A 15666-nucleotide genomic window follows, 5' to 3' on the forward strand; every position below is an offset into this window, starting at 1 on the left:
CTAATTTTGTTGCCAAATAAAAAAGAGCAAAATTGCCAAATCTTGAGTTTGATGAAAAGGGTTGCACAATGACTGCAAGTATGTTGGGTTGAAAATGTAAGATTATAAAGTTGGAAATTAATTTAAAGTTTGTTTATATGTAGGTATTTTCTCAAATTGCAGAGTACTGTTGACAAGGTTCAAACTTCAAAGGGCTTAAATAACACTGCTGAGAAAAAAATAATAATAAAAAGACCAACGGCCCGGCCCGAACAGTACGGAGCTCTGCCTAGGCAATGCTATTCTCCTTACCGCGAGATAAAACTTAAACCCTTCTTCTCTGTATACCCCGTTCTATTTCCAATTTTATTTATTTAAATTACGGTATAACTTCATATCTATCTGCCTATCAACAAAATTGTCTCTGGGCTTTGTTATATTTCTTCTGACATTGATAGTTTCCGCTGCAGATGGCTTCATTTTTCATTTGAAATGCATCAATTTGTGAGAAATTTCATCTGGGTATGGCATCTCACAGCTTTTTATGGAGCTTTGCTAAGAAGGTCTTCACATTCGGACTCATAGGCCTTACTGTTTCAGATCGTTATGCTAGCATTCTTCCGGTACGCGGCGCATCTATGGCACCCACCTTTAATCCTAGAGCTGATTCTTTTGTGGGATCATTATCTGGTAATTTTTTTTTTGAAAAGATTTTTGCTGGTAGTTTCATTCTCTGATTGTCAGTTTTTTTGTGCAGATGACTATGTTCTAGTTGAGAAATTTTGTCTGGGAAATTACAAGTTTTCACATGGAGATGTGATTGTTTTTCGGTTAGTCGTTTTGTTTTGATAAGATGCTTAGAAATATTTTTACTTTATTAGTGAATTACGCGAATTCAGTGACCTATTGCACATGTTTTAAGTGAAGAAATGTAAAATGATTTTTTCATATTACTTGAATGGATTTGAATTGAATGACTCTTTTAGTATGATATGCTCTATACATTCCTGGTGTTCTGTTGAGTATCACTCTTTGCTTTTGGTTCTTGTTATAGAATTTTGTTATGCGATGGTGTTGACATGTTCAGTGAGATTCATTTCAAAGCTGGTGAAGCATACACTGATGCGAAATTTTTATGCTGGAACCTGACATTAGTAGTTGCAAATTTTTGCAGATCACCCCGCAATCACAAAGAGAAACATGTGAAGAGAATTATTGGTTTGCCAGGTGACTGGATTGGAACTCACAGTTCCTATGATGTTGTGAAGGTTCCAGATGGACATTGTTGGGTTGAGGGAGACAGTCCTTCTTCTAGTATGGACTCAAGAACTTATGGCCCAGTAAGTTCTTCAAAGCACCATACTTATGAATAACCTCATGATTAGGGTACTCAAGCCAACTTGGCTCGAATTAGTGTTCAGTTTGATTTGAGTTGGAACTTCAATTCTATAATTTGGCTTGAGTTGGGCTTGAATCTCTCTCTGGCAACACTATTTATTCTATTGGCAATTATGCATCCAGTTAGAAACACTATTTATCCATCGATGGTATTATTCATTTGACTAGAGACCTTTGACGACATTTTCGGCCGGTTCTAATTCAAACAGTCTATATAGGATTCAAACTGAATATGAGGTAGTCCATATTAGGGCTTGGTTTGGTTTAAATCCAACCCTACTTATGATTATATCTCAAGATTCTTAGGCAGAGTATTTTAGTCTGAAAGAATATAAGTTTCTGTATTTCTCATATTCAATAGAATTACAATTATATAGGAGTTTAGAAAAACTAATTTAGGAAAACTACTAACTACTCCTATCTAAGTTTAGGAAGGATATTATAGCATTCCTATTCTATATGATCTTCTATGATTCAATATCAATACAATATCTGAATTCCTAATCTATATGATTCTCTATGATTCACAATTAATACAAAGATCTCAACAATATCTCAACACTCCCCCTCAAGTTGGAGCATATAAATCATATGCACCCAGCTTGTTACAAATATAATTAATTCGTGACTCACGTCCTGTGTCAATCGTCCGTCTCGTACTGCGGTCCAGAGATGTGGTCAGAAGCACCAGAATCGAGAACCCAAGGTCCAGAAGAAGAGGACTGAGTGAAGCATACGGCTGGGTGATTTGGATGTGCACTAGAAGCAATGTTAGATGAGGACTGCTTCGATGCTTGATACTTGAGATACTCGTCGTAATCAGCACCTGTGAGAGTCAATGATGGTTGAGACTGATAATTAGAAGAGTGTGGATCATCCATCTGAATAACGTTGGCAACCCGAGGAGGACGACCATGTAGTTTATAGCATTTGTCTCTAGTATGACCCCATTTATGACAATAGTTGCATCGTGATCGATTCCCCCGACCAGTACGTTCTCCTTGTTGAGTCTGGGATGCAAGTGCAGATGAGTCTAGGTTGAAACCTGTTATAATACTTGGAGAGGACACACGAAGCAATCGAGCAAAGACCTCATCAAGTGATGGGATAACTGCACTCGCCAAAATTTGATCTCGAACATTATCAAGGTCTGGACCGAGAGCAGCTAAAGTTAATACCATAAAGAATCTATCTCGCTGTGCCAAGTCTTCTGCTTTGAAGCTTTCAATAGCCATAATAACCAGAATAAGATTGAAAACTTAATCCACCTGGAAGAAGCGTTGAAAAACTCCCGAAAATGAGGCCGGTAGAAGAATTACAGTCAGAAGAGAAGAGAAAAGTTGACAGAAACTGATTTCCGACGATAACAGAAGCAGACGGTGACAGAACGACGCGTGGATGGCCGGAGGAGGATCACCGGAGCTTTCTGTAACTGACAGTGCCGACGGTGAGGTAGCACGCTCTCCGGAGAAGCAGATCGGAGATCACAGTAGGAGCATGAACAACGGCCAGCGCGTGCGAGCTATTCCAGCGTCGTATGGCGGCGGAGTTTCCACGGATGGAATCGCCGGTGTCGTCTGAGTCCGATTGAGAGGGTGGTGTCGTTTCACGGTCACCGGAACAGGAGATCGGCGATGGAGATGCCGAGGAGATAATTGGCGCGTGTGGGCGCGTGAAGCGGCGAACAGCAACAGGACTTCGACGGGTTTGATGGCGAGACTATTCCGATCCCTCCAGTGTGAGCACAATCACCGGAAGATGATGGAACGACGGTGATCGGAGAAACAGCCGGAATAGGAGATCGGCGTCGGAAGATATCAAGAGATTGAGCGGTGCATGTAGGCGCGTGGAACAGCGAACGATGATGTTCCCTTGACGGATGCGTCGACGAGAGGATCCTGATCACACTGGTATATGCACGATCACCGGAAAAATAGCAGAAGCACAGTGATCGGAGAAGCAGTGGAGAAAAGACTTGGATTCGCCGGAAACTAAGTTGAGGATGCCGGAAAAATTTAAATGTTAGGCTCTGATACCATGAAAGAATATAAGTTTCTGTATTTCTCATATTCAATAGAATTACAATTAGATAGGAGTTTAGAAAAACTAATTTAGGAAAACTACTAACTACTCCTATCTAAGTTTAGGAAGGATATTATAGCATTCCTATTCTATATGATCTTCTATGATTCAATATCAATACAATATCTGAATTCCTAATCTATATGATTCTCTATGATTCACAATTAATACAAAGATCTCAACAATATCTCAACACAGTCCAACTTAATTATTTAGATCCTGCTGATTTTTTATTTACTGCTATTTTTAAAAGTTTATAGTCCCTAATTGATTCTCTTCAGGAATTTTTTTTTTTTTTTAACTTGAGCAAGCTGTTCTTGGCAGATTCCCTTGGGCCTAGTTCAAGGAAGGATCACCCATATTGTATGGCCTCCTCAAAGACTAGAAGCAGTGAAGAGAAATATTTATGCAGACAGATTTTCTTCTTTCTGATCAGGTTATGGTAGTTGATACTTTTAGTAGTGAGAATACATATTTTTCTTCATAATGCTTTACCATTTGATCTAGGCAACAATTTTTTGGAGATCCCTTGCTTAAGAACATAGAGTTTTTGAAAGTTTTAGACTGTTCTTTGATTTTGTTTATTAAGCAAGAATGAGAAAAAGGTAATCTTTTGGGGACAGTATTTGTACATTATTTATATTGTTAATGGTCAAGTTAATCTGCTCAATAATGGATTTTGAGTTCAATATAATTGATTTTATTTCCTGGGTGTAAACAGTGTTATTTATTTAGTAGTTTTAATATCATAAATATTTGAGATTTAGTGTGCATGACCTGGTTTAATCCAGTTTAAAGAAGTTTTCAAACGAAACTGAAAAAACAATTTGACAATATCTCCAATCAAACCAAACCAAATTAAAAAACTATGGTTTCGTCTAGTTTGATGGTATGATCTTTATTTATTTAGTTTTTTTACAAAAAAACAACAGATTGTTACTGAGGTAGATTTTATTTCTATTTGAAAACTTCCTTGAACGTTTAAGTATGCAAATGTTATGTTTTTTTACTTATAATAACACAACAATATTATGACGTTCCATCAAATAGACTTTGATTTTAATATCTTCGAATAATTTAAAAATTTTAGCTTTTCATGAAGCTAGCCTATAATGTATATGGGTATGGTCTATCATCTATCATATTCGGAATACATACAGTCTTTTTCTTATAACAAACACTCTTTTCATATTATATGAAGACAATGTAGTATGTATTGCCTAAATTAGAGGTGTATACATTAAATGAGACAAAACTAAACATATCTCATGAAAATTTTTTTATACTTGTGAGCTTCAGTAGAGTTGAAAGATTGATGTCAAACAAATATGATCTAATGAGAATCTTGTAGATTTGTTTACTAAGATATTATTGACTTCAACATTTGAAAACTTAGTGTATAATATTGATATGCAACAGCTCAACAAGCAATCAAATTAATCTCATTACAGACCAGGAAAACATTTATCAGGGGGGACATTTATTAGGGAGAACAAATTTTTTTGAGATTAGCACATATTAGAGTGCATTGTATTTTTTTTTTTTCATTAAATTTTGTCTCACTGAGTTTTTTTAGTAAGGTTTTTAATGAGATAATTAAGCACATCCAACTCTACTTTACAAGATATTAAATAATTACATTCTTTTTATTTTGGTTTTTATCCCACCATTTTTTTTCTTAACAAAATTAATATAATTATCTGTAAATGATGAAAATCCAAGAAGGAACGTTATATAAGGTGGATTTTTCCACCATGTGGAAGACAATTTGAAAATTTTGTGGGAGTGCATTGACGGCTGCATTCATTGCAAGCCTTGGGAGATTCAACTGGGCAAGGAATTCCTTGGCTTAAGCATTTGGGAGGCAGAAAATTTTCCTATATAAAGAGCCCCGCTGCCTTGCATTTTTGCTGTACTCTCCTTCACTCTATTCAACATTTTGTTCTTAATCTTCAAGCTATAAATCATTTATATCAGTATACTATCTTCAATTTTCTTTCATTTTTCTTTCCAGTTAGTCAAATTTATAACAAAATATAAAATATAAACTTAGGTTGGAATCTTAGCATATATTTGGCAAGGTAGGTAGAAGAGTTGTTTTTTTAAGGTCAATATGGTACCTACTCAACCCAGATCAAGTCTTTTAAGGACAACTGTTTATCTTGTAACTTCAGATTTCTCAACACAAACACACTACGTAATACAAATTAAAGTCCTCAAAATGAAGATCATGCTGATCGAATAATCACAATTAGCATCCCTAATTGAACCTTTATTTCAACAATAATAATTACATTATAACACTCTTTAATGCACCCTTCTCTTTCTAGAAAGCATATATATAAATGGGTTAATTATGCTTAATTTGTTTATGGAGGGATGGCTTGTATTAAAAGCAAATATTCTTACCTAATGAGTAACAAATAGTCTTGACTTTTTTTTCAGATGGCAGATATAACTATCAAATATTAGTTAACAATTAAGATCAAATTATCTTCACTTTTTGTTTATTTTATTCCATTAATCTGGGGTCACTCTCAAATCTCCTTATTCGAGAGAGACATCGTTCAAATATATACATAAATTAGAGATTAATGTCTTTGGCTTTGTGACTGCCCACGTAATTCATATTTGACATTATTTCTCTTATATATATAAGGTCAATTCTCCATTCATTTTCGAGATAATGTGTCTAATTTACATGTCAATTCCGTGTCACATATTCTCAACTACTCACTTGTTTTTTATTCATTTGGGTTTAGATAATATATCTATCTTCCTTCCAATTATCTTCTCTCTAGTTAAAATTATTCCAACGCTTGAAATTGTAAGTTTCTTGATCCTCAGAAAAGAAAAGAGGAAAACCAGTGAAACAAATTAATTTGATTTAAATAATTACAATCGATATCAGTCAATAGCAGTATAACAAATCCCCCAATTATTTTACAATATTTTACCTATAATTAAATAAAGTGTAAACAAACTCACATATAATTTAACAAACTGTCTATTTATACATATACAAATTCCATATTTGTATTTATATATCTGAATTTGGCCATGGCTGTGAAGGTGCTTGGCTGCAAATAAAAGAAGTATATACCAAATTAAGAGCTAAATTGAACTAAGGAATATTAAACTTTATCAAAGAGAGAAGTATACTTACTCTATAAACTCTTTCCAGTAGGAGTGAGTTGCTTCATCGTCCATAAGTTCTCCCCAAGCTTCAAAAGTGGTGGAATTTGATGAAGGATCAGATATGTCATTTGTGTTCATCTTCATTTCGGTTTGGTTCATCGTTGAACATTCCTGCGGCGAGGCTGAAACTAATGCCGGTAATTGATTTGAAGTAATTGGATTCACATACGAAGAACTACCAAGAGCTTGTGCTTCCAAGTTAACTAAATTTGAAAGCATTTGATTTTGTTCTTGTGAAGCAAAACCGAACAAGCCATTGGCATTTGCTTCGAACTGAGAAGAATTCATCCTAAGCAACTCGCTTATCTGATTTTCGCGTATAGATGAGCCAAGAAGATTGAGAACTTCCAGGTTCGGAGGAGGACAAAGAACTTGAAGAATGTTCTGCAACCACTGTACTGACTGTAACCTCAACGAATTATTAAGAGGACCATTGATGAAGTTGCTCAAGTTTGCAGCAGCAAGTAGCTGTGGCAGATTTGTAAGAATATTGAGATCGGTTCTTGGCCTGTGAGTGACTGGATCAATTCCCATTTGCAAAAGCTTTTTCTTCAGATGGGTATTCCAGAAGTTCTTGATTTCATTATCAGTTCTCCCTGGAAGACGCGTTGCAATTGCAGACCACCTTAAAAAGAAATGTAGCTAGTTCATTATCAACTGTAATCCAAGTGTAGAAATTAAAGCTGAAAAAGTGAGAATTTTGAATTTACTTGTTTCCAAGAACTGCATGAAGGTTGATGATCATTTGTTCTTCTTCTTCTGAGAATCGTCCTCTCTTGATGTCAGGTCGTAAATAATTCGTCCATCGAAGACGACAACTCTTTCCACATCGATTCAAACCTGCAAGCTTTGGTAGAGCTCTCCAGCTTCCATGGCCGTTTTTCCCAATGTAATCGACAAGCTTTCGGTCTTCTTCTGGTGTCCATGGCCCCTTCTTTATCCCGCTCTCATAAGAACTCGGCGACCTCGCCATCAGTAATATTCAATCACTGCACAAATCAAACAGACAGAATAAATTGCAAAATACATAATCAGTCGTTCACATGCTTGTCACATTGTTATTTGAGAGAGTTTAATATGAAATTACCTTGTTTGGATCGGAAGAAAATGAAAGCAAAATAATATCAATGTTGGAAATGTAATAGAAAGAGGGTGCTTAAATAGAGTGTGGTTTAGTGAAGTTTATGTGAAGAGCAAGCATATGAGATGTCATTTTGACATATGTTAAATTATTTTTTATTAGTATCGATTTACAATTACAAATGTATCCTTTGAAAATTAAGTAATAATAATCGACTTTTTTGGCAGTAATATTGGTGATTAAGGTTGATTTGTTAGAAGGTGGCAAGTAAAAATATTGGAATGAAAGATAGTTTAGCAGTGAAAAGGTTAAAGTAACCAATGAGAGAGATTAAAAACTTGACCAAATGGTTAGCTTTTTTCCGAACGCCGTGTACATGCAAGCACTACTTTACATATCTTTTTATGAGGGAATAAATAAAAATTAAAGAAATTGTGAAAGGAAACATGATAATGGCCACCTTTAATTTTTCATGCAATAAAACTATATATCTATATGTATTTAGTTTTAAATATTTATTATATTAATTAATGATGTGTTATTATATAATTGAATAATTCTAAATTTTATATAAAATAACATATAAACATATGATAATATATCATTAAGTACCCAATTGAACATTCAAAATTGGTTGCACATCATCCTTCTAATTTCAGTTTGAGAATTTTTATATTTATTTGTTGATTATTTTAGTTCATTGGATTGAGTTCATGAAGTATCAACATTAAATGTGATTTTTTTAACTTTTAATTTAAACTATTAGAAAATTAAAATATTATATCTCTCAATATGTTACACTTTTTTTTTTTTTTATGTAGTGATGTTTTGTAATGAAACTTGACAAGATTAAGACCAATTTATTGTAATGAAACTTAGAAAAGCATGTGAATAAATATGCGTAAATAAATTTCAAGCTAATGCACAAACACATTTATTTCTAGATGTTAAATATTCATGTTAAAAAGAGAAGTTCTAACACTTGAAAGCCTAAAATTTCTTGCTCTTTAAATTCCTCTCTCTGTGAAATCCAAAAAGACAAAACCCATATTATAATTAAAAATATTAGTTTGAATGCAAAAAGATTATCTTAAGAAGAGACTTAAAATTCAACCATTGTTGTTCACCTAGGCCAAAATACAGATAGAGAGTACGTACTTTACTTGCCACCTTCAGCTTCTCTATAATTCACGTTAAGAGAAATTAATGACACTTCAGCATCCATGTTTTTAAGAGTAGGTTCCATGTGTCATTCAATCAATGGGTCAAAAGAACAAAAAGTTCTATGGATAAAATCCACAAGAAACCTCCCTTAACAACTATTATCTCTAATTTAATTAATTTAATTAAAATTTAATATTTATTTTATTTACATGTCAAGCATTATAATTAACACACGAAAACTACGCAGTCTTTCAGTGGGTCCTCATCTTTAACCCACTTCTAACGACTTACTTTGATTTGATTTTTGATTTCATAATTATATTGTGTTTAGGATACTTCTATGTTGGAAACTTTGGATTAATGATATTTATATTATAATTAAGTTAGCTATATATTAACATCAATTGAGAAGTGAAAAGTCTAAGAATTTGGCTGTTTTTCATATTTTAATATTAATATGTATTCTAATTTGAAGAATCTTGATGACTTGCTTCAAAACTTTGATTGAAAAATGAAGTCAAAGAACAAATTATTACGATTTTAGAAGAAGAGAAATCCAATTCAAAATTGGTTTGGATACAAAGGATTCAACGGAGATGAAGAAATTTTTCTAGAAAATTTACACAGAGAAAACAGCTATCAATGTACAGTGGGAGTAGTGTAATAAATGAAAGATGGAATATTTGGAATAGTGAAGGGAGATTTTTGTAATAATGCAAATATTTATGAGTTTATTGATCTGTCAAAGGCTCAAAGGGCATTACCAAGGTTTAGTTTACATATTTATGACGAAACATCATAACTTTATTTCTTCATAGATTATTGTAATAAATTGAAAATAGGGAAATGTTGAGTAATTTTATGATAAATATGTAAAATCATGTACCAAAATATAAAAAAATCTTAAAATTATCAAAAATAGATTATAAACATTGAAAAAAATATAATAGGGTGATACTTAATAGCTTCCAAGAATCTCTTATAATATCAATTTCAAGATTTGAAGAAAATTATTGTTACAAACAAAATAAAAGATATTTCAAGATATAAAGAAAAATATTGTTTCAAACAAAATAAAAGATTTTCATTCTTTCTAGTTCCCCCCCATAAAATAATATCAATTCAAAATTTAGAGAAAATTATTATTTCTAAGAAAATTAAGATTTTCATGCTTGCTTTATTTTTTTAACCATTTGATGTCATCTTGTTTATCACTACAATTAACGATACGTGGGCATATATTTGAGATAATAACATAAATGTAGTTAATGAAGGATGGGTGACAATTTCGTCTTAGAAACTGAGTTTTCTTCTACATTCTATTCATTTGAGAGATTTTTATGTAATAATACATATTAATTAAGCAAAAAGAGGGGACTAATTATTTAGTGAACTGCAAATTTGGTCTAGCAGCCGCCTCTAATTCATTCCAAATTCGTTGTTTCGGTATCTTTAAATATCATCTTTATTCCTGAAATTTTAGATCCATTGATTTCTAATTTGAATATGGTTTAAAAATCATTCAGATGAAGCAATCTTCAACTAATCTTTAGGTGTCGCCATTACACAGTTCATCTTCCTTTCACCAAACTTTTCTTTTTAATATAAATCGGATTTCATTTGGTATTATTTATTAATTCCTTTGTATTAAATTATATATTAGCTCCAACCCTTATTCCTCCTTACCAAAATGAAAGGCTAGCATTAAAAAAAAAAAAAAAACCTAGATGGAGAGAGATTTCTTGTAAAACGTTCAAAGTTTCCTTATGCGTAAACAATCAAATGAATGAGACAGGATAGACTGTTAAAATTTTAACATGTTAGAATTATCGTTAGAATTATATATGTCAGGATGTTTCAGCTAGTTGATATCTGGTGGCACTGAGGATTTCCGTTAGCAATGATGTTAAGATTACGTAAAGCTGTTAATGTTACCAATAACTAATTGCTGAGATATTAACAATATGAATATCAAGACTAGAAAATAAATAAATAAATATATTAACTTTTTCTGCAGGTAAGTTTTCATATTAAATTAATATATTAAATAAGCTAGTTGCCACCTGAGGCCAATCTGTGGCTTAGCCCCAAAATATGTCATATTAACAAGGATTTATTAATAAATCTCATGTTTAATAAAATGTCTAATTATGTAAGAGTGGATGACTACTTCTTAAACATGCATTTGCTACATAATTACTACCTCTGTGTTCTGCATGCTCAAACACTCAATAAATTATGTAAAAAAAAGCCAAAAGACTTATTCTCATCCGAGGTTTGATGTCTTCCCAAACTTTTATTCATAAGATTTTAAAAATTTAAATACTCACTATTATATTAAAATATTTTGTTAAGGTTAGAATAAATCCGTAATTTAAATAAAGTTATTTAAAAATATAAAATTTTATTTACATTTCCTCTCTCCCCCTTAGTTTAAAAATTCACAATTTTCCCACTCAATGTTTGAAAAGTTATCTTCTCCTCTTAAGATTTTTTTTTTCCCCTTATCCGGTGATTGTCTTCATTCCAACCAACAATTGGCTTTAATCAACTACTTCTCCCTTCAAAAGCCAACGCTTGATGGCCATTTTCATCAAATGAAGATGAATTGTTTTTATTCGACCACAAAGATAGTCAATCTTTAACCATTTAATGTTGATCTTTACCCCACTACACAGAGGAGTCATTTGGAATCATAGAGAAACTCGGTGAAAAACTCATTTTTTCATCAAAAGAAGATGATTTGTCTTTATCCAACGGAAATGAGATGGTAAGAAGGTTGATGGCAGAAGAAAAAGATAGTTGATAGGTCTGTCAACGACGGGAACGAAGATGGTCTTTGGGGAAAGAAAAAATATAAAAAAAAATAATTTTTTAAACTTTCGAGTGAAGGAAAATTATTTTTTTTTTTACTAAAAAAAAATGAGATACAATTTTAAGTTATCAAAAACGTTTTTTATTAAATAATAATTTTGTTTTTAATTATATAAGAGAATCAAATTTAAATTTTCAAAATCTTGTGAAAATTTAGGAATAGATAAAACATTCGCTGAAATTAAGTCTTTTGACCTTAAAAAAATTGCCGCGTCAGAATCTATAAGCGCCAAAACACGTAAACTTCTGGTCCAACTTCCCAAACAACAAATCTAATTCTGTACGAATCCCAATAATTAAAATATTAAATTGAAATCCATATTAGGACTAGCTTTCAAAAGCGTTTATCATATAATCTGAACTCTATGATCAAGTCTATTAATTTATTTTGTATACATATATAAAATTTGAACGGCCTTTTTCCCCTCTTTATTAGGCGATACTGTCCACAGTCTATATATTAAAGGAATAAGAGGTCTGAGAAAGGAAAAATTAAAGCCACAAGCAGTATTTTTCATTTTAAAATTAATTTCAACTTACTTTATTTGTCAATTGTCTGCCAATACCCAGATGGTTTTTAATCTTGTAATGCCAATTTGCATGGAGTGGTTGTACATCAAATTGATAATAATAAAAAAAAAAATATTATAAAGTTAGATACAATTTTATAATAATCAATTTATAACATTTTTATTAATAAATCAATTTTATTTGTGTTGGTACATAAACAGTTATCTTTGAATCTTATACCATTATAATGTTTAGCGATAGTATACAATTAATATAATTATTAATAAAAGCTAAATTATTTACTATTTTTAGAATTTTCATAAAAGTTAATTATTAATTTTCAAAATATAGTTAATATACAATTCAATAGCATTTATAGTTGTCATCAAAACTGAAATAAACTATTTCCAATAATTAATATAATTTATATTGACATTTACAAATATCATACAAAACTGGAAAAAAACATTTTCTCCCTACCAATATTATTTATAGTGATAATTATAAATGTCACAAAAATTTTATATATATATATATATATATATATATATATATATACACATACATGACTTGAATTAAAATTTATCCGTTGATTGTAAATAATAAAATTATAAATGTTAAAAATATTTATGAAAATTTAAGTTTTTTAAAACATATATCTAACTAGTCAATTAAAACTTTTATAGTTAAATACATGAACGAAAAAGAAATTATGTAATTCTCAATCCTAATAAATTCTAGTAAAAAATGTTAGCAAAATCAACATAATAACACTAAATTACAGAATAATAAACCATGATTATTATGTACAATTTTTCTTGATTCATTCATAATAGACTATAAAATCATGTAAAACATAAACAAGATATTAAACTTACCTATTTTGTTGTTTTGTTGCAAGGAATTGATGCAGAAGTGATTGATTGTTAATCTTGAGCAGAGACTCCCTTTTTCAATTTTTTGAATACGTGGTAGTATAGGGTGTCAAATGTTTTACGCTGTTTTATTATTAAAAAAGGGGACCTCTGCTTTTCTTTTATTTCAAATCAAATGGGTTAATTCGGTTTTCCCATAAAAAATTCAATAACTTATGTCAGCTCACACTTATAACTCAAACTAATAGCTATAATACGAAGTGTATTGATATGTTTCCAAATAATCACATTAGACCCATAAAATAAAATCTTTTTGCACTATACATTCACCCAGTTTTTATTGAATAATAAAAAAGTTTAATCAATGTATGCTCATCTTATTTGAACATTCTCCTACTTGGGCAACATCATATATATATATATATATATATATTCTTGGTAAATGACATTTTATTTTTCTAAGATGACCACTAATTTGTAAGAAAACAATATAGTCTAGAAACAACAGTTAAATTTAAAACAATCTTGTTAATAATGAATTAAGACAATCTTTATACTTCAATAACAACACAAGATGTTCATAATTACAATTATTTACAATTATATCACATGAATCATTAAGTGTGACAAGAATAACATCCAAATGTACTCATAATAAATATATACTATTACTCATTGGTCTTATATATGATTTCTTTTTAACCTTTATGTTTCAAAAGAAACAAGAAAAATCTTACAACTTCAAATGAATTCAACTTTATTTCTACAATAATGTTACCTTTTTTTACCAAGTCTCTGACTGTCAAATACTTTATTTCCATATGTTTGATTTACTACTAATTCTGTTATTTTTAGAAAAGAATATAACTACATTTTTATTATAATAAATCATTGAAGAACTAGAGATGGAATTACCAAAAGTACAACAATAAAATTCTCCAACCACATTGCTTGTATGACTGTTCCACAAGAAGCAACAAAATCTGTATACACAGTTGAAGATTCTATCAAAGTCTTTTTTTGCATTTTTTCATGATATGGCCACTAGCGAACATGAAAATGAATCCCGAAGTAGACTTGTAATCATCCACACAACTACCATAGTCTGAATCAAAATAATCCACTATTTCAAGATTCTCAACCCTTCTTCAAATCTTTTGTCTTTTGTAAATATCTCATAACTTTCTTAGTTGCAATCCAGTGATCAGTACTTGAATTAGAAAAATAACGTCTAAACACATTCACAATAAATGCAATGCCCAACCTAGTACACACTTAAGTATACATCAAGCCCCTAATTGCACTAGTATAAGAGACATGAGACATTGATGCCCTCTATGTATAATTATGAGGACATTGCTTAATGCCAAACTTATCTAATTTCACCACTGGTACCTTATCACCTTTACAATTATGCATATCAAATTTTTTAAGCATTCATTCAATGCCAGCCTTTTTATGACAATCCTAGCAACTTGCAATCCCTGTCACAGTGAATCTCAATACTAAGGACGAAAGATGATTCTCCAAGGTTTTTCATATCAAAAGCCTTAGACAAAAATTATTTGACTTATAAAAAAAATTATCATCAACATAAAAGACTAGAAAAATGAATCCCCTCCTAATGATCTTGATATATACACACTAATCAAACTTGTTTTCAACATACCCATATGAAGTTATTATCTCATCAAACTTCAAATACCATTATCGAGATGTCTGCTTCAATCCACATATAAATTTATTCAACCTGCATGCCATTTGTCATTTTCCTTCAACTTCAAAACCCTTTGGTTGTCTTATATAGACTTCAAAAGCTATTTTCACATCCATTTGGTGAAGCTCCAAATCAAAATGAGCCACCAAAGCTATAATGATTCTAAATGAATCTTCAGTCATCATAAAGGAAAAACTCTTACTAAAATCTATACTTTCTCTCTAGGTAAAACCCTTAGCAACTAATTTGGCTTTAAATTTATCAATTCTCCTCTTAGAGTCTTTCTTGATCTTGAAAACTCATTTACAACCAATAGGTCTAACCCCATCAAGGAGCTTTACAAGATCCCAATACCAGTATCACTCATAGACTGTATCTCTTCCTTCATAGCTTTAAACCATTTATCTGATAAGATAGACATAATCATTAGAGTTAGCTGGTTGTTTATGTCTAGATGATCTTTTGATTGGAATCACAATTATAGGCTCATTAGGTACAACATTAAACATAGATAGGTGGATAAAGAGGAATCTAAAATAGTAGCTCAGAATGACTTCCCTCTAAATAAGCTCATGTTCTACAAAAGTTTTTGAATCCTATTATCTAGGCTCACCAACATGAGCGGATAAAATACCACTATGTACATTAATCAATGGCTTCAATATAAATGAACCTTTCTTCAAATTCCTCTCATGGTTAAGAGTAACTATCCTCTATTGAATCTAACTCAAGAGATTTAACGGACATTGACTTAGCCATTCTAGTACTATGAGAAGGGCAATAAAATT

The 15666-nt window shown here is 31.3% G+C and overlaps 2 protein-coding genes across 3 annotated transcripts; one reads left to right on the forward strand and one right to left on the reverse strand.

Moving 5' to 3' along the window:
* The first annotated feature begins 275 nt into the window (after positions 1 to 275).
* Positions 276 to 4129, forward strand: LOC123205023 (mitochondrial inner membrane protease subunit 2-like). Of its 2 annotated transcripts, XM_044621812.1 has the most exons (5): positions 276 to 363; positions 450 to 669; positions 737 to 809; positions 1154 to 1319; positions 3784 to 4129. In XM_044621812.1, the coding sequence occupies exons 2-5, from the start codon at positions 504 to 506 to the stop codon at positions 3889 to 3891; spliced, it is 513 nt and encodes a 170-aa protein (XP_044477747.1). In that variant the 5' UTR covers positions 276 to 363; positions 450 to 503; the 3' UTR covers positions 3892 to 4129. The 2 variants fall into 2 exon arrangements, with proteins under 2 accessions (XP_044477747.1, XP_044477748.1); XM_044621813.1 differs by lacking the exon at positions 276 to 363 and having other exon boundaries at positions 371 to 669.
* Positions 4130 to 6327: 2198 nt separating this feature from the next.
* Positions 6328 to 7812, reverse strand: LOC123205077 (transcription factor MYB93). The gene is made up of 4 exons (XM_044621894.1): positions 7745 to 7812; positions 7368 to 7646; positions 6626 to 7282; positions 6328 to 6539 (listed from the first exon to the last, which is right to left on the reverse strand). Exons 2-4 carry the CDS (start codon positions 7628 to 7630, stop codon positions 6500 to 6502), a joined length of 960 nt encoding a protein of 319 aa, XP_044477829.1. The 5' UTR covers positions 7631 to 7646; positions 7745 to 7812; the 3' UTR covers positions 6328 to 6499.
* Between the last annotated feature and the right edge of the window lie 7854 nt (positions 7813 to 15666).

This window comes from Mangifera indica, unplaced genomic scaffold (genome assembly GCF_011075055.1).
Source record: "Mangifera indica cultivar Alphonso unplaced genomic scaffold, CATAS_Mindica_2.1 Un_0001, whole genome shotgun sequence".
NCBI lineage: Eukaryota > Viridiplantae > Streptophyta > Magnoliopsida > Sapindales > Anacardiaceae > Mangifera > Mangifera indica.

Bases quoted from the DNA above. Each gene is read 5' to 3' on its own strand.
- LOC123205023 (XM_044621812.1), top strand. From the start codon at position 504: ATGGCATCTCACAGCTTTTTATGGAGCTTTGCTAAGAAGGTCTTCACA. The intron at 670-736 runs GTAATTTTTTTT...TTTTTTGTGCAG, and splicing joins TTTTGTGGGATCATTATCTG to ATGACTATGTTCTAGTTGAG. The intron at 810-1,153 runs GTTAGTCGTTTT...AAATTTTTGCAG, and splicing joins GGAGATGTGATTGTTTTTCG to ATCACCCCGCAATCACAAAG.
- LOC123205077 (XM_044621894.1), bottom strand. From the start codon at position 7,630: ATGGCGAGGTCGCCGAGTTCTTATGAGAGCGGGATAAAGAAGGGGCCA. The intron at 7,283-7,367 runs GTAAATTCAAAA...TTTCTTTTTAAG, and splicing joins CATGCAGTTCTTGGAAACAA to GTGGTCTGCAATTGCAACGC. The intron at 6,540-6,625 runs GTAAGTATACTT...TTTTATTTGCAG, and splicing joins TACTGGAAAGAGTTTATAGA to CCAAGCACCTTCACAGCCAT.